The sequence below is a fragment of the Chrysemys picta genome, chromosome 23, assembly GCF_011386835.1.
Source record: "Chrysemys picta bellii isolate R12L10 chromosome 23, ASM1138683v2, whole genome shotgun sequence".
NCBI classification, from domain to species: domain Eukaryota; kingdom Metazoa; phylum Chordata; order Testudines; family Emydidae; genus Chrysemys; species Chrysemys picta.
Window position 1 is genome coordinate 847,741 of NC_088813.1, and position 26,598 is coordinate 874,338.

General features: G+C 47.1%; 1 protein-coding gene across 6 annotated transcripts in view; it reads left to right on the top strand.

Moving 5' to 3' along the window:
* The first annotated feature begins 23,883 nt into the window (after nt 1-23,883).
* ZMPSTE24 (zinc metallopeptidase STE24) overlaps nt 23,884-26,598 on the top strand; it is a 114,257-nt gene continuing 111,542 nt past the window's right edge. For 2 of the 6 annotated variants that reach the window (XR_002889769.3, XM_065576789.1), the window contains exons 1-2: nt 23,895-24,185; nt 26,186-26,332. Coding sequence is in view for 5 of the 6 variants with exons in the window: in XM_065576789.1 (XP_065432861.1) it covers nt 24,063-24,185; nt 26,186-26,332 (270 nt within the window). In the remaining variant the exon portion in view is untranslated. Of the gene's footprint in view, nt 24,425-26,185; nt 26,333-26,598 lie in introns of all 6 variants that reach the window. The other 4 variants (XM_065576790.1, XM_005309380.3, XM_005309379.4 and 1 more) reach the window with 3 other exon arrangements.

Genomic DNA, 26,598 nt, shown 5'->3' on the forward strand with positions numbered 1-26,598 from the left:
ACCCAAACAAGAACTATGTCACATGAGGCTTTCAAAAAAAAAGATGGTCTGCAGGCATGTAGACTAAATTAATGCTAGGCAAAGTAATTGAGAGAATAAAGACTGTTATAAAAAGGAACAAATAATAGACTGGTTTAATTAATGAGAGAGAGAGAGAGAAAATGGTGAGTGGCTGTTCAAAGCTGCATTTTGATTAGCTGGTTGGATATTTCATGTCATAGCTGGGCATCAACTCCCAACAGTTCACATCTGGGGCCTTATCACTGAATTGGGCTGGTCTACAGAAAAAGCTACACTGGTTTTACTAAATGTGATATTTAAGTCATTTCAGTTAGAAGTCCAGCTTTTTTTGTGCACATCTGGAGTGGTTTAAACTTGCCTTACATCGGCCTAGATTGCCCCTTTTAATTAGCCAATGCATGCTAAGTCAATATAACCAGTTTTTAAACTGATAGTCCATACTGATGTTTACACTGGAATAACAAAATCATGTTTTAAACCCATTTTAAATTAAACTAGTGCAATGTGTGTCAACAAGCCCATGCATGCAGAAAATCCCTTTGCTATTAAGGTAAATGGGTGAAGGAAACCTGGCTGGGGAGGACAAGATAAGGGCCTCTGCAGATATATGGTATCAGAGGGGTAGCTGTGTTAGTCTGGATCTGTAAAAAGCAACAGAGAGTTGCTGACGTTCACCCACGAAAGCTTATGCTCCAATACATCTGTTAGTCTTAAAGGTGCCACAGGACTCTGTTGCTTTTTACAGGTATATGGGAGCTAGAGGAGAAAGTGAGATCATTTTTAGTAAGCCGGGCACTTCTAGTTGTATTTCTAGTGAAACACTAAAATTAGGTGTTCAGTACAATATACTCCTGTTTACCCAAAACACTATTATCTGAACCTCTGCATTATCCAAATCCCTTCCTTGTCCCACATGTATCTCATGCTGGGGGACAAGGAAGGGATTCAACTAATATGGATGTTCAGATAATAGAGCAAAGATTCTGGGCTAAGACTTCAAGGAGGAGGAGGAGGACAGACCCCTGGTCATGGGGGAGGCCACCCTGCAGCTGAATGGCTCCTGCAGCAATACAGGGAGCCTCTACAATCTGCTGTCATAGGACTGAGTGAGCAGAGCTACAGAGGGCTACTTCCATGGCTGCCAGGCTGGTGACACCCTATCCCTGCAGAAGCAGGATGTAGGGGAAAGGCTGCAGTCTTGACAGGGTACAGCAGAATCCTGGCCCTGGGTCTCTGCTTTTCTCAGCCAGGACTATAGCCTGCACCTTGTGCCTTCAGGGATCAGGTGTCACCAGCCCTGTAGCTGAACAGGGAGCCCTCTGCAGCCCTGCTGTCAGGTGAGTGAGTGGGGCAGAGCCCCCTGGCCAAGACTGCGAGGAGGAGGAGCCCCTGACCACAGGGGAGGCCACCCCACTGCTGAATGTCTCCTACCTTCTCGATTATCCAAATTCCCAGTTATCTGACTGAAATCCATGTTCCCCATGCTACTTGGATAATCAGTAATATGCTGTATTCCAAATCTAGCTTTAAAGAGAATTAAAAACTAATTGTTCCAACTCCTGGGACTGGGGAGCATGAGGAAGAAGGGCCATTGTGTTAGCATGGAAGGTTTTATGTCCTAATAATTTAAACTCCATCTTTTCTTCTATCTTTTATTCCTAGAGGGTTGCCTTGGGATACACTCTGTGACCGTAGCAGTTCGTTACTTTGTTTTATGAATTAGTGACTTCACAAACCCCATGGACAAGTTAGGCTTGGTCTACACTACCCCCCCTAATTCGAACTAAGGTACGCAACTTCAGCTACGTGAATAACGTAGCTGAAGTTCGAAGTACCTTATTTCGAATTAGTTGAAACTTACCTTGGTCCACACTCGGCAGGCAGGCTCCCCCGTCGACTCCGCGGTACTCCTCTCGGCGAGCTGGAGTACCGCAGTCGACGGCGAGCACTTCCGGGTTCGACTTATCGCGTCCAGACTAGACGCGATAAGTCGAACCCAGAAGTTCGATTTCCAGCCGTCGAACTTGCCGGTAAGTGTAGCCAAGGCCTTAGAGAAAAACCTAATGAAAGCTTTCCCTAGTCAGTGAGCATTCCCCTCTGATACTTCCATGCTGAAAGAAACACAACTGCTTCAAGCAAGTCAATATTGCAGTTCTAACTAAAATCATATAAGCTGAGTGTGTGAGATTGAGAGACGGGAATTCTGTTTGCATCCAAACAGCAGAGATTGTCAGCAGGACCTGGAGCTAGTCCCTCACTTTCCCACCCCCATGAATGGAAATACAGAGCCACTATTTTTACTTTTAAAAATTCTGACAGTTGGTTCTGACAAAAATAATGTGGAAGTGGGTTTTCATGGACCATGATTCTAAAAAAGTGAACATACTAGGAAAAAAAATCATGTATTTAAAATACAGAGGCTTGGGAAAGAAGTTTAAAGTAATTAATAAGCAACTGTATTCAAAGTAGAAAAATGTATTCTAACTTTTTTAAGTGATTGCGCATGTCCATTCAACTTAGGTGCGTGTGCTTGCCACATGCACCGGTGCTGGAAGTTTTTCCCTCAGCAGTATCCGTAGAGGCCCCCTGGTGCCCCCTGGAGTGGTGTGCATATGCCATGGCATATAGGGCGCTGCTGGCCTCCTCAACCCTCAGTTCCTTTTTGCCGCCAGTGACAGTGCTTCAGCTAGAGCTGTTGCTTTTCGTTTGTTTGAACTCTACCTCTTGCAAATATTACTGTATATAGTTTCCCTCTTGTTTAGTTCAACCTATTTGTTAAGTTAGAGATTTAGTAGGACTTCGCCTCAGGACAGGGCATGCCTCGGTCCCTAGGCTTTAAACCCTGCGATTGCTCTAAAAGGCCCATGCCCATTAGTGCGCCACATAATAGTTGTTTATGGTGCTTGGGCGAAGATCACATTAGTGATAAGTGCAAAATCTGCAAGTTCTTCGAACCCAGGACAAAGAAGGAGCATGACATTTGTTGGAAGGTGCCCCTGATGGAGTCTGCCCTTACTCCAATGCTGGAGCAGTGCTTCAATTCAGCTCCGAGCACCGTTGGTACCATCTACGAGCTGGCACCGGTCTCCTTCCATGGCTCCAGCTAAGAAGCCCAGGAAGACAGGGTGAGGAAGGTCTCCAGCTTCCCGCAAGGGAAAGGACAAGTCTAGGGTGAACCAAGGTCCGGTCTCGGCCACCTCTTCACCCCCTTGGGGATCCTGGGCCCCAGCTCAGGTCGAGCGATGTACCCCAGCCCACTCCCTGCTGGCTACCCCGGATAGTGGCGGAGGTTCTCATCTGCTCCAGATGCCGTCCATGACAGAGGCCCTCCAAGTGGCACAAGACATGTCCCTCCCAGTGCTGCCCACTCTGGCCCCTGCGGGGTCCTGGTCCTGGGGTAAACCCATGTTGGGGCCACCACATTTTCTGCCTTTCTGGCAACGGTCGCCCTTTCACAGCCAACACACTTCTGATTGTGATAGGCAGAAGCTTCATAGCCCCATCCGGTCTCCAGACCTAGGACAAGGGCAGAGAGGCTCAAGGCGCAGCTCCAGCAGGAGTTTCGGAGTCAGTGCCCAGAATCTCCATGGCACCTGTACCACTTCAGGGATAGGTCGAGGGACCGACAGTACCATTCCCCGGACCATCGCCAATCCCCTAAGGCAGTGTCACTGCGTGCAGCTACATCTTCACGACACCAAGCCCACTCTAGTTCCTGATCCCGCTCCAAATCCTGGTACTGCTCGTTAAGCATGAGGTGTAAATCGCTGGCCCGGGGCCATTGCAGATCCGCCACTGGTCGCTGAGGCCCCAATCCAGACACTCTCACTGAGGTCAGCCAGATCCAACTCCAGGAGGAGTGACTGGTACTGATCGGGGCAGAGCCACCATTCAGCCCTATCTTGGTCACAGAGAAGCGACCACTTGGACTTTGGCTCAGTTTTGGAGCAAGGTTCCCTAGCGACAGGACAGGCTCTGGCACCTCCAGTGCAGACTACGTCAGCTGCACTGCAGCCGGGCCCGTGGCCTCAGACTCCATGGCCAGCACAGTGGTACCCATGGAACCCCTGGGGGTTCACTCAGCCCTCTCAGGCCGCCCATTCGGTATCCGGAGCTTTGGAGGGATGGGCTACTGCCCTCTCCTGCCCCCCCTCCAGCGCAAGAGGCCTTGGCTGCAGGCACCCCACAGGCAGAGGAGGAAGTGGGCGAGCAAGCCACCAGACCACCTATGGTTGCAGAGGACCCTTTAGTGTCGGCTTCCTCCTCATTGTCCCCAAACAAGGCCATAGAGGGGCCCTCTCCAACCATGCCCCAAGATTATGCTAAAGCGCATCAGGAGCTGTTAAAGGGTTGCCGCCAACCTGGTCCTCCAGGTGGAGGAGGTAGAGGAACTTGCAGACTCCCTCTTTGATGTTTTCTGCCCTGTGGCCCCAGCCAGGGTAGCCTTGCCCCTACATGAGGGGGTCGCTAAAATTACAAATGCCCTCTGGCAAACTCCTTTCTCCTTGCCTCCAATCTCCAAGAGGTGAAGCACAAGTACTTTGTGCCATCCAAGGGCCACAAGTACCTTTATACCCACCCTGCTCCCAATTCCCTAGTGGTAGAGGTGGTCAACCACAAGGAGAGATCGGGTCAACCAGAGGGTACCCCTAAGACTAAAGACCCAAAGAGACTAGACTTGTTTGGGCGTAAAGTTTATTCATCCTCTAGTCTACAGTTGCAGGTGGCCAACTATCAGGCCTTACTAGGCCACTATGATTTTAATATGTGGCAGGCCTTGACCAAGTTCAAGGGCACACTTCCTGAGGCTTCTATGAAGGAGTTCTGGGCGATCCTGGATGAGGGCTTGACTGCTGCCAGAACAGCTCTCCAGGCAGCATCGGACACTGCCACCCGTACCATGGTATTGGCCATCTCGTTGCTCAGGGCTTTGTGGTTGCTCCTCTCTGGTCTTTCTTCGGAAGGCCAGCAGTCAGTGCAAGGCCTCCCTTTCGACAGGCAGTTCATCGGCGCAATGCTTGACTCGACCTGCGCCAGGGCGTTCCTGCCGCTAGAGAGATTCGGGGCACTGATGGACCTCATCGCAGAAGTCATAGAATCATAGAATATCAGAGTTGGAAGGGACCTCAAGAGGTCATCTAGTCCAACCCCCTGCTCAAAGCAGGACCAATTCCCAGCTAAATCATCCCAGCCAGGGCTTTGTCAAGCCGGGCCTTAAAAACCTCCAAGGAAGGAGACTCCACAACCTCCCTAGGTAACGCATTCCAGTGTTTCACCACCCTCCTAGTGAAATAGTTTTTCCTGATATCCAACCTGGACCTCCCCCACTGCAACTTGAGACCATTGCTCCTTGTTCTGTCATCTGCCACCACTGAGAACAGCCGAGCTCCATCCTCTTTGGAACCCCCCTTCAGGTAGTTGAAGGCTGCTATCAAATCCCCCCTCATTCTTCTCTTCTGGAGACTAAACAATCCCAGTTCCCTCAGCCTTTCCTCATAAGTCATGTGCTCCAGACCCCTAATCATTTTTGTTGCCCTCCGCTGGACTCTTTCCAATTTTTCCACATCCTTCTTGTAGTGTGGGGCCCAAAACTGGACACAGTATTCCAGATGAGGCCTCACCAATGTCGAATAAAGGGGAACGATCACGTTCCTCGATCTGCTGGCAATGCCCCTACTTATACAGCCCAAAATGCCGTTAGCCTTCTTGGCAACAAGAGCACACTGTTGACTCATATCCAGCTTCTCGTCCACTGTGACCCCTAGGTCCTTTTCTGCAGAACTGCTACCTAGCCATTCGGTCCCTAGTCTGTAGCAATTCTTCCGTCCTAAGTGCAGGTCTCCACATTTCCCCTGACCACAGCCAGGGTTTGCCTGCGCCTACCTAGGTCACATGGTAGCATGTACATATGTGGTGCGCTTTGCCAGGATCCGGATGTGACCCCTGCAGCAATGGCTGGTGATGGTCTACTCCCAGTCCAGGGACCACCAGGAGAAGGTCGTCACCATCCCCACGACAGTATTTACCTGGAAAGAATTCTCTTCAACAGCACTCCTCACTCAGTCAAGTTGGTTTCGGACGCCTCGGATCTCGGCTGGGGGGCGCACCTCGGCACCCTCCAGACCCAAGGTATGTGGTCCCCAGAGGAGTTAACACTACAAATAAACATCAAAGAACTCAGGGCGGTGCTCAGAGCATGTGCAGTCTTCCTAGCTCACCTGTCCGGCAGAGTGATCAGAGTCCTCATGGACCATACAGCCTCGATGTTCTACATCAACAGGCAAGGTGGAGCGTGATCCTTGGCCCTTTGCCAAGAGGCACTTGGGACTTCTGTCTCTGGGACTTCTGCATCGACCACAGAATCCATCTGGAAGCATGTCACCTTCCAGGTGCCAGGAACACGCTAGCAGATCATGTAAGCAGGGACTTCTCCTCCCACCACGAGTGGGTACTCCACCCACAAGTACCCGGCATGATCTTCCAGAGGTAGGGAACTCCCTACATAGATTTGTTCGCCACCAGGCAGAACAGGAGATGCCACAGGTTTTGCTCCAGACGGGGTCTGGGCAAGGGCTCCCTCTCTGATGCCTTCCTCCTGCCATGGGCAGGAGGCCTGATGTATGCGTTCCCTCTGATTCCACTCATAAGCAAGGTCGTAGCGAAAATCAAGAGGGACAAGGCACCAGGTTATCAGGATCGCCCCAGCATGGCCTCGCCAGCACTGGTTCGGGATGCTATCACGTTTATCAGCGATCCCTCCATGGCCCTTGCCAAACCGACTGGACCTGCTGTCACAGGATCATGGCCAACTCTTGCACCCCAACTTCACGTCCCTTCACCTCATGGCATGGATGTTGTGTGGCTGAACCCTGAGGAAGGAGATGGGTCCAGAAGGTCCTCCGTGAGAGTAGAAAGCCCTTGACTAGGCTGACTTACCTGGCAAAGTGGATGAGGTTCTCCTGCTGGGCGGTCGAACAGGACATCTCCCCTTCGCATTCTTCGGTGCTGTCAATCTTGGACTACCTGCTTCATTTAAGGAACCAGGGCCTGGCGCACTCTTCTATCATGGTGCACCTGGCGGTCATTTCAGCCTTTCATCCACCAATCCAGGGGAAGACTGTGCCCTCTCGTGACATGAGGGTCAGGTTCCATAGAAGCCTTGAGTGGCTCTTCCTTCAAGTCTGGTCCCCAACCTCTGAGTGGGATCTCAGCTTGGTTATGTCCAGGCTTATGGGTCCACCATTTGAGCCTTTGGCCTCGTGCTCCCTATCTCACCTATCTTGGAAGGTAGCTTTCCTGATGGCAGTGACATCAGTGAGGAGAGTCTCTGAGCTGTGACCCCTGACCTCAGAATCCCCATACATGGTCTTCTATATGGACAAGGTCCAGCTCTGGCCCCACCCTGCTTTCCTTCCCAAGGTGATGTCCGCTTTCCACATGAGCCAGGACATCTTTCTTGTGGTCTTCTGCCCTAAGCCCCATGAGACTAGTGAAGAGAGGTGTCTTTATGCTTTGGACATAAGAAGGTCTCTGGCTTTCTACCTAGATCGGACAAAACCTTTCTGCAAGTCGACTCAGCTTTTCATCTCTACAGCTGATACGATGAAGGGCCTTCCAGGGTCCACACAGAGGATTTCTAACTGGATCACCTCTTGCATTCGGACCCGCTATGAGTTAGCGGGAGTCCCTCTGCCACCGATCATCAGAGCCCACTCAACTAGAGCACAGGCATCCTCCGAGGCCTTCCTGGCAAATGTTCTGATCCAGGACATCTGTAAAGCTGCGACGTGGTCCTCAGTACACATGTTCATGGCCCACTATGCAATCATGCAGCAGGCCAGGGACGAGGCTGGGTTCGGCAGAGCTGTGTTGCAATCTACATGTCTGTGAATTCCTTACCTGCCTCCAGGAGGTACCAGGAAAACAAAACCCCACGGTCCCAATTGTATGATCTCATCCATCTCGCACGCAAGTGGTTGCAAACTGTGTACTGGAGTCCAGAAGAGATACTAGAGGTTCTGGTCATCGACAGATACATGAGGGGACTACCGCCAGACCTTCATGCCTAGGTAAGCCAGAATGAGCCCTCCACCTGCGACGAGGTTGTTGCACTGGTAGAGAGGCGAAGGACGGCGAGGGAGCTGACCCGACCAGTTAAGGAAGAGGCACCCCGGAATAAACTAGCAGCACCAACCCCTAGAGCCCAGGTGGAAAAAGAGAGGGGCTGAAGACCCACCAGAAGCCACAAAGAGTCGGAGCACTGAGGGAGAAGAGGATCATGATGTTAGACTGCCCAAACCAAGAGACCGGGGAATGCCTAGGGCCCCATACCGATGTTACGCCTGCAGGGAGTGGGGACACATAGCTGCACAGTGTCCCAATGCTAAGGAGCCTATGCAGTGTAAGCTGGGGACCTGGGCAGATCCATGCTCCCTAATCCACCTTGTGGGGGTCTCACTAACCCCACATATGTACACCAGAACAGTGAAACTAAATGGGGTAGAGACCACGGCCCTGGTTGATTCGGGGAGTGCTATCACGCTTATCTCAGGGAAGCTCATGAAGCGTAGTCAGCTGCTGCAGGCTAAACATACAGGGCTAACATGCGTCCATGGGACAATTAGTTACTACTCCACCGTCCCACTAAAAATTGAAATCCAGGGGAACACTACTGAGATAGCAGCAGGTGTAGTCGCTAGACTCCCATACCTGGTGCTCATACGGAGGGACTTCCCAGGGTTTAGAGGCTTACTCCTAGTAGGAGGATGGGAGAAAGAGGGGAACGCTGAAGTTAGTGAGGCATCCACACTAGACTGTCAACCCCCAGTCTTCTCTGAAATATCCCCAGATTTGTTTTCCATTCCCATGTCAGGTAGAAAGACGAAAAAGGAAAAAAAGGGCAGCTAAGGCCTTGGGGACTCGGATCCTGACCCAAGGACAGAGGGTCACCCTTGTAGGCAGGCGGACCAGGGTAGCTGGAAAGGAGGCTGCCCCAGAGGAGGAAACACCCAAGCCTGACCCCCACCCTAATATCTCTGAACCAGGAGAGACAACAGAGACTGGCCCCCTAGAACTTGGACAGACCAGCCCCAGGAGAGAAAATTTTGGACGGGCCCAGGCTGAAAATCCAAGGTACGACAATGTTAGGAAGGAGGTGACTGAAATTGATGGGGTTCTCATGGAAGGAAAAACCCAGGGACCAGGACCCTACTTCATAATGAAGAAGGATCTCTTGTTGCACCAGTACAGGGGCAGAAGGTACAGCAGCTCCTAGTACCATGAAAACACCAGAACGCCATATTAAGCCTTGCCTTGCCCATGGTCATCTTTTTGGGGGGCATTGAGGGGTAGAGAAGACCCTGGAATGAGTCCTAGGATGGTTCTTCTGGCCCGGGGTACATGAAGAAGTGCGGAGGTATTCTCTGACCCACATGGTGGATCAGCAGAAACTGTGGGGATTGTTCTTACTCTTTTTTTCCCCATACTGGCCAGTGATGAGGTTATCTGAGTGAACAGCAGATTTGGGCCACGAAAGTGGCAAAACTGAGGGTTACTGTGAATCTCTGAGGCAAGCAGGACCCACCAAGGTAAAGGAGGAACTTTATCACAGAGGTTACACCCAAGATTGATTCCTAAAGTGGTATTGAACTTTCCTATCAACCTGTGTTCTATGCTAACTTGCACATTTGCAGGCAGGATGAGTTTACACACCTTTGGATGTGCTTCAGGCCCTGGCCTTTTATCTGCAGAAGACTAAGGCATTGTGGAAGTTCTGTTTGTCTACTTTGCAAAAAGGATGAGGCCATTTCCACTCAGAGGCTGTTAAAATGGGCCTGAGGTTGCTTAATGCTGTGCTACAAGCTGAACAAGATCCCTCATGTGAGCACTTGAAAGCAGTGTCTATGAGAGACCCAGTAGCCTCATTCATGGATGTCCTTGTTACAGACATCTGCAGAATGGTTATATGGGGCTCAGTCCACACCTTCCAAAGCACTATTTTGGCACAGATTGCTGGTTCAGCTGCCTCCTTAGGCAAAGGAGTCCTTCATTCAGTAGCGAAACGAGGATCCAAACATCCACAGCCTTAAGGGGGGGGAGGACTGCTTGTGAGTTGTGTGAAGTGCACTGAGAACCATTGGAGTAGTGCACTACACATAGGGACATCATCTTCTTAAAGAGCTCCAGTTACTACAAGGTGAATAACTACTCCCCCTTCAAGTGCTTGTCACAATGTGTGGTGCACTACTCCAATGGTTCTCAACCAGGGGTACACATACCCTTCCTCCCTTCCTAGGGTACTCAACTCATCTAGATCAGTTTTTCTCAACCTGTGGGTTGCAACCCTCAGAGGTGTCACAGGATGGGTTGGGGGGGGGGGTTACAAGTGCAGGGCAGCAAGCAGGGCAATTGTCCCCTCCCTCCCTCCGAAGATAAGTTACATGCTTCAGCCAAACCTCACAAGTGAAAAATAGGCTCAAGTATCACACTGAAATGGAAGTACAATATTTATATTCCAAACAATTTATTTTATAATTATATGGTAAAAATTAGAAAGTAAACACTTTTTCAGTAATAGTGTGCTGTAACACTTTTGTATTTTTGTGTTTGATTTTGTAAGCAAGTGAAGTGAAATTTAGGGTACACAAGACAAATCAGACTCCTGAAAGGGGTACAGTAGTCTAGAAAAGTTTGAGAATCACTGCACTATCCTTCCTTCCCCTCTGCTTCAGATCCCAGTATAGAGATTTGCAGTGGGGAAGGAACTGAGATAGTGCTGGACTAGCACACCCCCTTATGCTCTTGGTGCGGAGAACAAGGAGAGCAGGGGTGCATGTGCAGATCCTTCTAGGAAGAATTCTCCAGCCTCAGGCACATAGAACACATGCAATTTGAAGTGCATTATACATAGGGACAACATATCTCAAAGCCCTCTGGTTACCACAAGCTGAATAACTTTTCCTTTTTAATTTATTTCTAATATGAAAGTTTTTAACAGGTACTGATGATCTAAAAAAAAAACAAGGAAGGGGGGAAGCAAAATATGAATGTAAATGGGCATGGTGTCTGCTCTGTGAAACAGCTAATATACAGTAACTCCTCACTTAACATTGTAGTTATGTTCCTGAAAAATGCTACTTTAAGCGAAATGATGTTAAGTGAATCCAATTTCCCCATAAGAATTAATGTAAATGGGGGGGGGGGGTGGCTAGTTCCAGGGAAATTTTTTCCCCCAGACAAAAGACTATATTTTATTTATATATACATACACACAGAGTATACATTTTAAACAAACAATTTAATACTGTACACAGCAATGATGATTGTGAAACTTGGTTGAGGTGGTGAAGTCAGAGGGTAGAAGAGGGTGGGATATTTCCCAAGGAATGCCTTACTGCTAAATGATGAACTAGCACTCGGCTGAGCCCTCAAGGATTAACACATTAATGTAGCCTCACACTCTACAAGGCAGTAGGAATGGAGGGAGGGGAGACCGCATAGCAGAGAGAGAACACAGTGTGTGCGAGAGATGAGCATTGCCCCTTTAAATACGCTGATCCCACTCTAAGTACGTTGCCTTTTTAAGTAGATCAGCAAGTTGAGACAGCAGCTGCTGCCAGCAAACTCCCTCTGTCCTGAGCCCTGTCGTGATCTCCCACTCTGTGGGGATCGGGGGGCAGGAGCAGGGGGGAGAGGGACACCCTGACATTAGCACCCCTCTTTTCCCCCCCTTGCACAGCAAGCAGGAAGCTCCTGGGAGCAGTTCCAAGGCAGAGGGCAGGAGCAGCACCCAGCAGTTGGGGGAGGGACAGCTGAACTGCCCGGCAATTGATAGCCTGTTGGGCAGCTGCAGCACAGGGAACTTAGGGAAGTGGGGAGCTGATGGGGGGCTGCAGGTCTACCCTGCTTCCAAGCCCCCACCCGCTAGCTCCAACAGGCTGCTCTTTCTGCAAGCAGTGGACAAAGCAGGTGGCTGCCAAACAACATTATAAGGGAGCATTGCGCAACTTTAAACGAGCATGTTCTCTAATTGATCAACAACGAAACAACATTAACCGGGATGACTTTAAGTGAGAAGTTACTGTACTTCAGACCTTTCCCCACCCTGAGGAGCAGTTTGTGAGGAAACACAAAAGTACACGTGGGAGAAGCAAAGACTTAAATAAATAAATTTATAAATAAATAAAAATAATAAATTAATGGAGATATCCCATCTCCTAGAACTGAAAGACCTTGATAGGTCGTCGAGTCCAGCCCCATGCCTTCACTAGCAGGACCAAGTACTGATTTTGCCCCAGATCCCTAAGTGGCCCCCTCAAGGACTGAACTCACAACCCTGGGTTTAGCAGACCAATGCTCAAACCACTAAGCTATCCCTCCCAGCCTGCTTGGGTGTTTGAGGCTGGCATGATTGATTGTCAGAACTGTCATGTGCCAACCTTGTAATAAGATGATAGCAAGGGCAGGGTCATGTTGTGAAGGGCTTTGAAGGTAAGAAGTTTGTGTCTGATGTGGTGGAAATAAAAATAAAACTTAAGGTTGATGTTTCATATGGGGATGGAGTGGATAAGCAGCAGTACATCAGGAGAGGGCAGTGTGGAAAAGGATAGATAAATGGACAACAAATATCATAATACATCTCTATAGCTCAATGGTATACCCACACCTTGAATAGTGCATGCAGTTCTGATTGCCTTATCTCAAAAAAGATATTAGAATTGGGGAAAAGTACGAGACATGGAAGGAGAGATTAAAAACAGGGACTGTTCAGCTTAGAAAAAAGATGATTGAAGGGGGGGGTCTATAAAGTCATGAATGATGGGGGAGGGAAATGAATAATCCTTTCACATAACATATGAACCAGGGATCACCCAATGAAATTAATAGGCACTTTTTCACACATTGCACAGTTAACCTGTGGAACTCGTTGCCAGGGGATGTTGTGAAGGCCAAAAATATAATGGGATTCAAAAAAGAATTAGATAAGTTCCTGGAAGATGGATCCATCAATAGCTACTAGCCAGGACAGTCAGGGACACAACCCCCTGCTTTGAGTGTCCTTAAACCTCTGATTGCTAGACATCGGGACTGAATGACAGAATGCATAGCCAGATAAATGCCCTGTTCTGTTCACTCCCTCTGAAGCATCTGGCACTGATCACTGTTGGAAGATAGGATACTGAGCTAGATGGACCATTGGTCTGACCCAGTAGGGCCATTTTTATGGTCATTTGCTGCTCTTCTGCCTCCTGAGTGAAGGGTGATAGGAGTTATTCAAAGTTGCCTTTGTTCAACTGGGTCTTTGTGCAAGAATAACAGGAGTCATGTATATTGTTTAAATAAACAAATGACCTCAATACCTGACTTTGAGGCCTATTTGTTACCAACAATGGAAACTGACCTGATGCAAGGCCCTGAAATTGACTCCTGCTTGGCTCATCAACTTTCCAATCAGAAGCAATATGGCAGAGCAATATTCGCTTCATATTTCTTGTTTGGTGTTAAAGAACTTCCCATATAAAAACTACTTTATATATGTAGCTGACAGTACGTATTAGTAATTTAAGGTAAATTCCATTAGAGATGTAATTATCCCTACTTCTGCATAAAGGAAATTCAGAGTTTAGTTGCACTTAAAAGAAATCCAAGCAGGTTAAGGTAAGAAAAGCACAGCTAAGGCACCCAAATAACTTTAAGTCTGTCCTAACAAGACATAGGGGGAGAGGGGGAATAATTGTTTTAAAAAAATATTATATTCTGTGACTGTAGACACTCTTATGTTGGAAAACAAGTGCCTTATGTTGAATTAGTTTAATTCACTTTGGAAGTCAATTAAGCTAATTTGAAATAAGGAACTCTTATTCCAGTATAAGAGCATCCAAAGAGGGAGTTAATTCAACATCGTTAAACAGGAATCGCTATTGCAGACATGCCCTAAAAAAGCATATCTTGCTGAAAGACATCCAGTCTTGGGGCTTGGCTAGATAAATAGTTAGTGCACAGCAACCTAGTCTGTCAAGCACTAACTGTCTTTGTGGACCCTGCTGCCACATGCTAAAAGTTCTCTACTGTGTTTTCATCTATTTCCATTTCAAAGTGGGGAAGATCAATGTGCACTAGAGAAGTTGTGCATGTCAGCAGGGTCCACAGGAAGTTAAAAAAGTTACCGATTTTCAAATTTGAATTTATTTAGCTTCAGCTTCCAGTAGCCCTTTAGTATCTAGTATTTTCTCACTGTGGAGGCACTTATACATAAGTCAAGTCACTTCTCGGCCTTCTTTTTGGTAAACTAAGCAGATTGAGTTCCTTGAGCCTCTCACTGGATGGCATTTTCTCCAGCCTTCAAATCATTTTTGTTACTCTTGTCTGCATCCTCTCCAATTTTTTAACATGTGGACACCAGTAGCATACAAAGGATTCTAGTATCAATCGCATCAATGTTCTATGCAAAAGTAAAATTGTCTCCCTACTCCTATCCACGATTCCCCTATTTACATGTCCAAGGATTGCATTGGTCCTTTTTGCCACAGAATCAGTGGGAGCTCATATTGAGTTGCTTGTCCCCTACGACCCCTAAATCCCTTTCAGAGTTGCTGCTTTCTGGGATACAGTCCCCCGATCTGTAGGTATGGTCTGGGTGTCTTGTTCCTCAATGTATAACTTTGCATTTGGCAGTATTAAAATACCTTTTGTTTGATTGGCCTAGGATAATAAGTGATCTCGATCACACTGTATGACTGCCCTGTCTTCATTATTTATCTCTTCCCCAAACTTTGTCATTTGCAATTTTATCAACAGCCATTTTTTATTTACTTCCACATTGTTGATAATGTTGAACAGCATTGGGTTTTAGTACTGATCCCTGAAAAAGCCCACTAGAAGCCACCCCTGTTTGATGATGGTTCCCCATTGACAACTACTTTGAGGTGTCAGCCAATTCACAAGTCTGTTAACACATGTTATCAATAGTGTATAGTGCTAATTTTGTGATCAGAATGTCATGCCTTACCAAAGTCTAAGTATATTACATCTACATAGTTAACCAAACTTCCAATGTCTTCAAGAATGAAATCTGGTTTGACAAGATTTTTTTTCCCCATAAAACCAAGTTGATTGTTCTTCTATGTTTATTTATCCAGACATCTGTTGGGAAAACAATACAACAGGGCACAAATTATCCAAAAAGTTATTGGAATGCATTGGAGACAACCTTTTAGTAAAGAAGGTAGAGAAAGTGACTAAGGAAGAGTCTATTCTAGATTTGGTTCTGACAAACAGGAACTAGTTGAGAATTTGAAGTTGGAAGGCAGTTTGAGTGAAAGTGATCATGAAATGTAAGGAATGAAAGAAGGGAAAAGAGCAGAATAAAGACAGTGGACTTCAAGAAGGCAGAATTTAACAAGCGAGGCTACGGGAAGAACGAATTCAGATGAGTTGAGCAGTTTTTCAGAGACACGTTATTATACAAGAGCAAACTATCCCAATGTATAGGAAAGTGAGGAAGCATGGTAAGAAAGGAGTTTTCAGTGACCTGAAACAAAAAAAAAAGTCATACAAAAAGTGGAAACTAAGTTAGTTTACAAAGGATGAATATAAACAACAGAACCATGTAGGGACAAACTCAGAAAGGCCAAGGCACAAACTGAGATTAAACTACCTGGAGATATAAAGGGTAACAAGCATTTTACAAATACATAAGAATCAAGAGGAAGACCAAGGACAAGATAGGACCATTATTAAATGAGGAGGGAAAGACAATATCAGATACTGCAGCACTGGCCCAAGTGTTAAATGCTTTACACCAAACTTTGACTTGAACCAGTTGCTTAATTTTCCAACAATTATTACAATATGGTAGGAATCTTTGTACATAGCTTTTATAATCTGGAGCTCCAAAAGAACTTTCCATAATGCCGCTTTTCCTGGGGAGGGTCGCAGCGGCAGCATGGAGAGTAGGGAGGACCAGACCTCCTTTTCCTCCGTAACGGGTTCCAGCTTCTCCTGGGGGATTCCCCAGCATTCCCAGGCTAGCCAGGAGCATGTCCCGGGTCTGCCACAGGGCCACCACCCAGTGGGACGTGCCCGGTATAGTTCCAATGGAAGTCTCCCAGGGGGCATCCTTATCAGGTGCCTGAACCACATCAAGTGGCTCCTCTCAATCCAGAGGAGTAGCGGCTCTACTCTGAGGCCCTCCCAAATAGCTGATCTCACCCTATCTCGAAGAGTAAGCCCAATCACCCTGCAGAGAAACCTCATTTCCACCGCTTGTACCCGTGATCTCATCCTTTCAATCATTATCCAAAGTTCATGACCATAGGTGAGGATGGGGACATAGAGCGACCTGTAAACCAAGAGCTTCGTCTGAGAACTCAGCTCCCACTTCATCACCACAGATTGGTACAGTGCCTGCATCACTGCCACCACCGCACTGAACCACCGGTCAATCTCATGCTCCCACTTGCCATCACTCATGAACAAGACCCCTAGATACTTTAATTCGTCCATTAAGGGCAGCTGCTGCCCTCACCTGGAGAGAGCAGTCCACTTTCTCCCGGGAGAGGACCAAGACCTTCAATTTGGAGGTGCTGATTCTTATCCCAGCTGCTTCACACTCAGCAGTGAAATGTTCAAGTGCTTGTGCAGAGATGCCACCTCCAAGTCCCCATACCAGATGACTCCATGACCTGGCTGTGCCTTGATATCCTGTCCATGAAAATGACAAAAAGGCCTAAATCTGGCCATAGTCTGTTAATTACTTTCATTATAATTTTTCCCAGTATTGAATCATAGAATCATAGAACATTAGGGTTGGAAGAGACCTCAGGAGGTCATCTAGTCCAACCCCCTGCTCAAAGCAGGACCAACCCCAACTAAATAAGCTTGAGAATAAGCTTATACCTTTGTAATATTTGTTACCCCCCAAAACAGACCCAGGATACCACCACAATAGCTCACCTATTACCCCTTCCTGGATTTACCAGAGGTTCCCATCAGTTGACTAATTTATCTGTTTTTGTAAGATGAAATGGGGCCAGCTTTAGAGAAATTGCCATGGTTTTGCAGGAAACGTAGGAAAAACTTCCTGCTACAGCTTAAACCTGCTGCCTTTGGGAGGACACTGATACAGCCCTCGGATAATAAGTGATTGACCTCCTGAGGTCTCTTCCAACCCTAATCTTTTTTGATTCTATGACACCCAGGCAGTATTCTTCCAAAACAAAGTATTTTCTTTAGTTAGTGTAACCAACCTTCCTTGATACAATTTTTAGATTCTATACCTTGGGACAGCATCCTGTTACCCCCATGTTGATTAAAATTCAAAATGATCTGGACAAATTGGAGAAATGGTCTGAAGTAAATAGGATGAAATTCAATAAGGACAAATGCAAAGTACTCCACTTAGGAAGGAACAATCAGTTGCAGACATACAAAATGGGAAATCACTGCCTAGGAAGGAGTACCGCAGAAAGGAATCGGGGGGTCATAGTGGATTGCAAGCTAAATATGAATCAGCAGTGTACCGCTCTTGCAAAAAAAGCAAACATCATTCTGGGATGTATTAGCAGGAGTATTGTAAGCAAGACACAAGAAGTAATTCTTCCACTATACTTCGTGCTGATTAGGCCTCAACTGGAGTATTGTGTCCAGTTCTAGGCACCACATTTCAGGAAAGATGTGGACAAATTGGAGAAAGTCCAGAGACGAGCAACAACGATTAAAGGTTTAGAAAATATGACCTATGAGGGAAGACTGAAAAAATTGGGTTTGTTTAGTCTGGAGAAGAGAAGACTGAGAGGGGACATGATAACAGTTTTCAAGTACATAAAAGGTTGTTACAAGGAGGAGGGAGAAAACTTGTTGTTCTTAACCTCTAGGAGCATTGCCAGCAGATTGAGGGAAGTGATTATTCCCCTCTGTTTGGCACTGGTGAGGCCACACCTGGAGTACTGCGTCCAGTTTTGGTTCCCCCACTACAGAAGGGACGTGGACAAATTGGAGAAAGTCCAGCGGAGGGCAACGAAAATTATTAGGGGGCTGGGGCACATGACTTACGAGGAGAGGCTGAGGGAACTGGGGTTATTTAGTCTGCAGAAGAGTGACGGGGGATTTGATAGCAACCTTCAACTACCTGACAGGGGGTTCCAAAGAGGCTGGAGCTAGGCTGTTCTTAGCTGACAGAACAAGGAGCAATGGTCTCAAGTTGCAGTGGGGGAGCTCTAGGTTGGATATTAGGAAACACTATTTCACTAGGAGGGTGGTGAAGCACTGGAATGGGTTACCTACGGGGGTGGTGGAATCTCCATCCTTAGAGATTTTTAAGGCCTGGCTTGACAAAGCTTTAGCTGGGATGATTTAGTGGGTGTTGGTCCTGCTTTGAGCAGGGGATTGGACTAGATGACTCCTGAGGTCTCTTCCAACCCTAATATTCTATGATAGGACAAGAAGCAATGGGCTTAAATTTCAGCAAGGGTGGTTTAGGCTGGACATTAGGAAAAACTTCTTAACTCTCAGAATGGTTAACCACTGGAATAAATTGCCTAGGGAGGTTGTGGAATCTCCATCATTGGGGATTTTTAAGAGCAGGTTGGACAAACACCTGTCAGGGATGGTCTAAATAATACTTAGTCCTGCCTAGAGTGCAGGGGACTGGACGCAATGATCTCTCGAGGTCCCTTCCTGTTCTGTGATTCTATGATTCTGTATTCCTCATTTATATATAATTGTGATATTCCATATAAAGCATGCCATGTGAGGTACCAGGGGAAAAGTTATGATCTGCTGAAAGTCATTCTTCTATCTAAATATGTACATAATTAATGCATACAAAGTTATGAGAATGTTTTGAATAGTTGTCACTAAAATATGCTGTGAGTTTGGGAAGCGCCCAGATACTAGCTCTCCAGAGACAGTGACAAGAGAGGTAACCAGTGTGTGCGAACAGACATCACCAGCCATTGTCCCGCAGAGGAGTTACAATTCAGTGACTCATTCACAGGAGTGATTCAGCAAGGCCCACATGCCTGGACTCTCCAAGCACATGGACTAAGAGTATGAAACAACACCGTGGCCCCATGCTTGGCCTTTCTCCTTCCCCCACCTATGCTGCAAGCAACAAGGATGTTGCCAAGTCCGCTCCCAGTAAGCGTATATTGGCTTCTTTGTGTATGTAATTGCCTATTTATTTCTTTAAGTAGCATGTTTCTTGTTTGGGGGCTTTTCCAGGGGTGTGGCCTCTCTTTTTTTTTTTTTTTTTTTGGTTTTGGTTTTTAATTTCCTGCCGGAGAGCGTGATTGCGCAACTGTGAGCCAATTTGCTAAAAAAAAAAGCTTTAAAAGACTGCTGTTCATTTAAGAGTGAAGACTCCAACAGAGGGGACTGGCCCAGGTTTCAAGGATGAAACCTCTGTACTATGATCTGCAATATCCAGTGGGATGAAGAAAAACTGCTTAATCTAGATGTTGCCCGGTCTAATAGGGTTGAGAATTTAGACCGCATGCTTATATTTTCTTTTCTTTTCTTTTGGTAACCACTCTGACTTTTTGCCTATCACTTATTATCACTTAAAATCTATCTTGTGTAGTGAATAAACTTGTTTTACTGTTATCTTTACCAGTGAGTATGCCTGAAGTGTTTGGTAAATCTGCTCATGTTTACAAAGGCTGGTGTATATCCACTTTCCATTGATGAAGTGATGTACCAATTAATAATTTGCATTGCTTAAGAAAAGGTATTGAGCAGTGCAAGATGGTATATTCCTGAGATACAAGGCTGGGAGCTGGAGGGATTTGGTTGGTGCCTTTCTCTGGGTGATTTATGAGTTGATCTGGGGCCATTCATGCAATCTAGCTGGTTGTGGGGCTCCACATGCTGTTGTGCTAAGTGATAACAGTGCCTGGAGGGGTTTGGTGCTCGTCACTATCAAAGCATTATGAGAGACAGCGTAGGCTGGAGAGTAAAGGGGGCACAGCAGTCCCACGGTCCCGGGCTGCACCCCAGGGATCCCGTGTCAACAATTAATCTAAACATAAATCAAAACATAAATCCCTTAACACAATTTTTGGGTACAAGTTAAAATTACCCAAATGATAAACATATAGTGAGAGCAATACTAAGCAGCTGCGTTCTGCATGCGGTGATCAGTTGCTGCCAGCAATCTTAAATCTGACATTGTTTTATATGTATAAAGTTTAACATTCATAATACAAACACATCTTTAGTCACATAAACATACAGACACATATTCATTAATCCTATTTCTATCCTTGTTTTACACTATAGCTAGCATGCTTACTCTTTTCCTGGCTCCCTATCTTCACTGACTTTTGCCTGCTGACTGCCTATCTTTTTTTCAGTTTATCAGCCACTAGACCATTTCAAATTGGCTTGTTTCCCAATTTTGATATTAGCATACTCTATCCTCCAATCACATTTAGAGCCTCTTTGATTAGTCCGTTCTTATAGACCAATTATAACTGCTAAATGCTGGCCGTCAATCAAAGCAGTTGCACAACTAGCCTGAGTATTATGATCTGTTTAGTATTATGGTCTGGTGACTCTTACCTAGTTTTGCACTGAGCATACCTGACTGACCTTTCCCTGCAATGTTGGAGTGACCTTTATCTGATCTCAGGCCACGTTTGTTTGTCTGCCTGCCAAAAGACCAACTATATACTAAGGTCAAACTGCTAACTCATTTTTCTTGGCTATGCGCCAACATTCCACACACAGCAAATTACCACAACTATGAAACTATAAACAACATCTCCCTTTAATTGTTAATTCATGCATCTTAATGTTATGGTCTGTTGTTGCCACCCTATTTCCTGCCAATTTTGTTAATCTTATTTTAGTTCTTCCCCTATTTTCAGTCAATGGTGACAGGGCAATACTTTTAGTGCTGTGCTTAGGAAACAGAATAGTGCAGTTCAAAATCTCTCATATCATATTTGGATTGGTAGGATCATTTTTCTTCAAGATTGGTATAAATGATGCCTTTAGCCAGTCAGTCAGTCCCTCCCCTTGCTCTCATATCTGCATATTTTTCTAATGCTTTGATAGCAGTTGTTACACTGGCTTGTAGCAGCTTATTCTTGCAGCTGTGGACTGGCATCAATTATAGTCTCACCCTTTAATTATATTTCAGATTAAACCCTTATCAGCTTTTCTATTACTTTGCCTGGGGTTGATGTCAGGGTCACCAGTCTATAGTTACCCTGGTCATCCTGCTTGCCCTTTTTGAATATTGGCACAGCATTGCCACTCTTCTAGTCTTTTTGAATTTCCCTGGTAGTCCAAGATTTACTTAAAATTAACACCAGTAAACCAGAGATCCGAGCCAGCTCTTTTAGGATTCTTGTGGGCAAGTTATCAGGGCCTGCTCATTTTAAAATATCCTTTGTAAATGCTGTTTAATACCCTCCTGAGTTTTTAATAGATTGGACAGTGTCTCTCTTCCCTGTCCTGCCAGATGGCCTTGAGGAAGAACTGCAGAAAGTAGGCAGTCAGAGATTCCAGCCAGTAGAAACCAAACTAGCTAAAGCAGGGACCTTTTTCACCTTTGGACATTACAGTCAAAATTGTAAAATATTCTTTCTCTGCCCTGTGCTGATTAGATGTTTGCTCAAACAGCTTCCCCTCCCTCCAAGTCTCTTCAGCTCAGCTTCACTACACACCAACCCCTCCTAGCCTCTCCTCTTCCCCTTCCCTTTTATTTCAAGTTGCGGTGGGGGAGGTCCAGGTTGGATATTAGGAAACACTATTTCACTAGGAGGGTGGTGAAACACTGGAATGAGTTACCTAGGGAGGTGGTGGAGTCTCCTTCCTTGGAGATTTTTAAGGCCCGGCTTGACAAAGCCCTGGCTGGGATGATTTAGTTGGGAATTGGTCCTGTTTTGAGCAGGGGGTTGGACTAGATGACCTCTTGAGGTCCCTTCCAACCCTGATATTCTATGATTCTATTTCTATTTAGCTGATTCCCACCTAACTAAACCCATGCCCTCCAAAATCATGGCATTGACATCACATTCATTGCTATCGGATTATTCACGCTGCTTGCATGCCTTCCCCTACCCTGTATCTTCCTTGTCTATTTAGAAAATTTGCCTCATCATTTCTTTGTACTTCTCCATCTGCCTGTATCCATCTGTTGTCTCATACTTAGGGATAGTCTACAGTAAAAGACTTTGTCAATACAGCTATGCCTCTAACACTATACCAGCAGAGGCCCCTAGACATACAGATTATGCAGGCTCCAGGAAGGATTTTGGGTGCAGGCGGGGACTCCGGGGCTGGGGCCAAGGGGTTTGGCATGTGGAAGGGAGTGGGGGCTCTGGGAATGAGGGGTTTGGGGTGCAGGAGGGGGCTCTGGGCTGGAGCAGGAGGTTGGGATGTGGGGGGTGAGGGCTCCGGCTGGGGGTGTGGGCTCTGAGGTGGAGCTGGGGATGAGGGGTATGGGGTGCAGGAGGGGGTTCAGGGCTGGGGTGTAGGGGGTTGGGGTGTGTGGGGGGGTTCAAGGTGTGGGGTCCCAGCAGCATTTACCACTCCCAGGAAGTGGCCACCAGGTCCCTACGGCCCCTAGACGTGCACTGCCCTCGCGCCTGTAGGCGCTGCCCCCGCAGCTCCCATTGATAATGGTTCCCAGCTTAGCTGGCATTTGGGGCGCAGGCAGCATGCAGAGCCTCCCTGGACAGCTAGGGGCCAACCGCAGGGACCTGGTGACCACTTTCGGAAGCTGCACGAAGCCAGGGCAGGCAAGAAGCCTGCCTTGGCCCTCGCTGCACCGCCAACTGGACTTTTAATGGACCGTAGCCACCAGGATGCCTTTTTGACACTACACTCTTTGGGTAAATTCTTCAAAAACACATCAAGTCAATGAGTCTTATGTCACTTGGGCCACTTTTGAAAGTTATAACCTTTGTTCCTAGATGTATGACCTTGCATTTGGCCACATTAAAAAACAAAACAAAACATGTTGCTTGAATGAACTCAGCTTACCAAGCTATCTAGACCACTCTGTAAATTAACGTATTTTTATAATTATTTACCAATCTACCAATCTGTGTGTCACCTGCAAACTTTACAAGCAATGGTTTTATATTTTTCCAGATGGCTAAAACATAGCAAATAGCTCCCCGGTTCTGACTGTATTCTATGCAGTATCCAATAGATGGTGATGCTGTATTACAAATATTTTAGTCTCCCCCTTTTTCTTAAGCCAGTTTTGTGGTGACATCGGGCCGAAAGCCAGCAGGGGCAGGTTTCGCGGTGACACTGGCGCCAGAAACCGGCGGGTTTTGCGATGACACCGGCCTAGAAGCCGGGGGTTGCAGAGACGCCGGGCCGGAAGCCGAAGTGGGGGGGAGGGGGTTACGGAGACGCCGGGCCGGAAGCCGTAGTGGGGGGGAGGGGGTTGCGGTGACGCCGGGCCGGAAGCCGGAGTGGGGGGGAGGGGGTTGCGGTGACGCCGGGCCGGAAGCCTGAGTGGGGGGGAGGGGGTTACGGAGACGCCGGGCCGGAAGCCGGGGTGGTGGGGGAGGGGGTTGCGGTGACGCCGGGCCGGAAGCCGGAGTGGGGGGGAGGGGGTTGCGGTGACGCCGGGCCGGAAGCCGGAGTGGGGGGGAGGGGGTTACGGAGACGCCGGGCCGGAAGCCGGAGTGGTGGGGGAGGGGGTTGCAGTGACGCCGGGCCGGAAGCCGGAGTGGTGGGGGAGGGGGTTGCAGTGACGCCGGGCCGGAAGCCGGAGTGGGGGGGAGGGGGTTGCGGTGACGCCGGGCCGGAAGCCGGAGTGGGGGGGAGGGGGTTACGGAGACGCCGGGCCGGAAGCCGGAGTGGTGGGGGAGGGGGTTGCAGTGACGCCGGGCCGGAAGCCGGAGTGGTGGGGGAGGGGGTTGCAGTGACGCCGGGCCGGAAGCCGGAGTGGGGGGGAGGGGGTTGCGGTGACGCCGGGCCGGAAGCCGGAGTGGGGGGGAGGGGGTTGCAGTGACGCCGGGCCGGAAGTCGGCAAGGACACGAGGTGGCAGTGGTTGCGAGTGGGGCGGTCCGCCATGGCGTTGCCGTTGCTGGGGGAGCTCTGGGATGAGCTGCCCGTGGAGAAGCGGATCTTCTGCTCCGTGCTGCTCTTCTCCTGGGCTGTGTACCTGTGGGAAGCCTTCCTGGCGCGTCGGCAGGTGCGGGAAGGGCTCCGGGTCGGAGCACAGGGCGGCTGGCGCAGGGCACAGCGGGCGGTGAAGTCCCTCTGCGGCCGCCCAGAGCACCGGCCGCGTCTGTCCGCCTCGTGCCCTGCCGAGTGGGAAGCGCAGGGGCCGAGAAGGTGGCGGCGATTCTGGAGGGGGAAACGGGGAGCACACAGAGCTCCTGGCGCGGGAAATCAGGAGAAGCCCGTAAAGCTTCTAGCATGTGGTGGAAGGTGGGAATGGGGGGGACCCGGAGCTCTAACAATTACCTTTCCCCAATATGATACTAAAGCGCTGGCTTATGGCATTATTTAGGCCTTGCCTGCATGCATGGTACTTCTAGTGAAGTCAGTGGGATTGGTGGGCAGAATTTGATCCTCTGCCTAGATTCTGCTCAGTCATCACCATGGCTCTCCATGTCATGCTCTGTGAGACAGAGCATTCCTGGGATCTTCATAAACCGTTTTTGAACATATTTTAAAATAAGAGAAATAGACAGACAAGCAACTCCAATGTCAGCTTCTTGTCTCTGAAATAATAAATCATTCTGGCTTTACATTTGTCATTTGACAGGGTTTTGAGAACAACAGTTATTCTATAGATTCTGTTGCATGTAGCTTTGATACATAAAGAATCACACAAACCTAGTACAGGATATTGTTTCATCTTTACTGAAATTAGAATAACAAATCTAATATAGAATTTTATTAGAACATAAGAATGACCATACTGGGTCAGACCAGTGGTCTGTCTAACCCAGTATGCTGTCTTCTGACAGTGGCCAGAGCCAGATGCTTCAGAGGGAGGGAACAGAACAGGGCAATATGTCGAGTGATCCATCCTCTGTTGTCCAGGCCCAGATTCTGGCAGTCAGAGGTAGGGATGCCCAGAGCATGGGGTTGCATCCCTGAACATTTTCACTAATAGCTATTGCTAGATCTATTCTCCATGAACTTATCTAATGCTATTTTTTTACCCCAGTTGTACTTTTGGCCTTTACAATGTTCCCTGGTAACAAGTTCCACAGGTTGACTGTGTTGTGTGAAGAAGTACTTATGTTTGTTTTAAACCTGTGGCATATTAATTTTGTAGGGTGACACCCCCTCCCTTGGTTTGTGTGTTATGTTAAATAACACTTCCTCATTCACTTTCTGTACACCACTCATGATTTTATCCCTCTGCAGTCATCTTTTTTCCAATCTGAACAATCCCAATCTTTTTAATTTTTCCTCTCCCGTCTCTGTAGTTTTTCTAATTCTAATGTATCTTTTTTTGAGAGGGGTGACCACAACTGCATGCAGTATTCAAAGTACGGGTGTACCATGGTTTTGTAGAGTGGCATTATGATATTTTCTCATTATCTATCTCTTTCCTATTTCTAACATTCTGTTTGCTTTTTTGGCAATATGCAATATGCAGTAGCATATTGAGCAGATGTTTTCAGGAAACTATCCACAATGATTCCAAGATCTCTGTTGAGTGGTAACAGCTAATTTAGACCCAATCATTTTGTATCTATAGTCCCCACTCAATTTTGTAAGATGCCTTTGTAATCCCTTGCAGTCTGCTTTGGACTTAACTATCTTAAGTAATTTTGAATTGTCTTCAAACTTTGCCCCCTCACTGTTTACCCCTTTTTCCAGATCATTTACGAATACATGAGTCCCAGTACAGATCCTTGGGGGACTCCTCTATTTACCTCTCTCCTGTGTGAAAATTGACCATTTATTCCTACCGTTTGTTTCCTATATTTTAACAAGTTACTGATCCATGAGAGGACCTTCCCTCTTATCCCATGACTGGTTACTTGCTTCAGAGCCTTTGGTGAGGGATCTTGTCAAAGGCTTTCTGAAAGTTCAAGTCACCCTAGTCCACATGTTTGTTGACCCCCCTCAGAGAATTCTAATAGATTGGTGAGACATGATATCCCTTTACAAAAGCCATTTTGACTCATCTACACCGTCTTAATATTAATATGTCTTTCTCTCTTTCAGAGGAAGGTATATAGAACAACAACACATGTCCCATGGGAATTAGGACAGATCATGGATTCGGAAACCTTTGAAAAATCTCGTTTGTATCAACTGGACAAAAGTACTTTCAGTTTTTGGTCGGGCCTGTATTCGGAGCTAGAGGGCACTGTAAGTACCCTAGCTACTCTATAATTTATACAATATTTTTTATTCAATCTGAATGTAAAATACTTTACATTTAATCCTTCAAATATAACTCCAGGGTCAATGCTGTGGCATGCCTTATAAGCCTCATAGTGTGTGTGCAGGCTTTAGTAAGGTTTCTAGCTTTGGGTTTGTGGAAGCAGGTTATGTCATCACTGCCAAAAAAGTGAGTTTTTACACCAAGATTGCTATCTCATTGTCAAAAAACTTTTTATTTAGTCAGTGCGAAC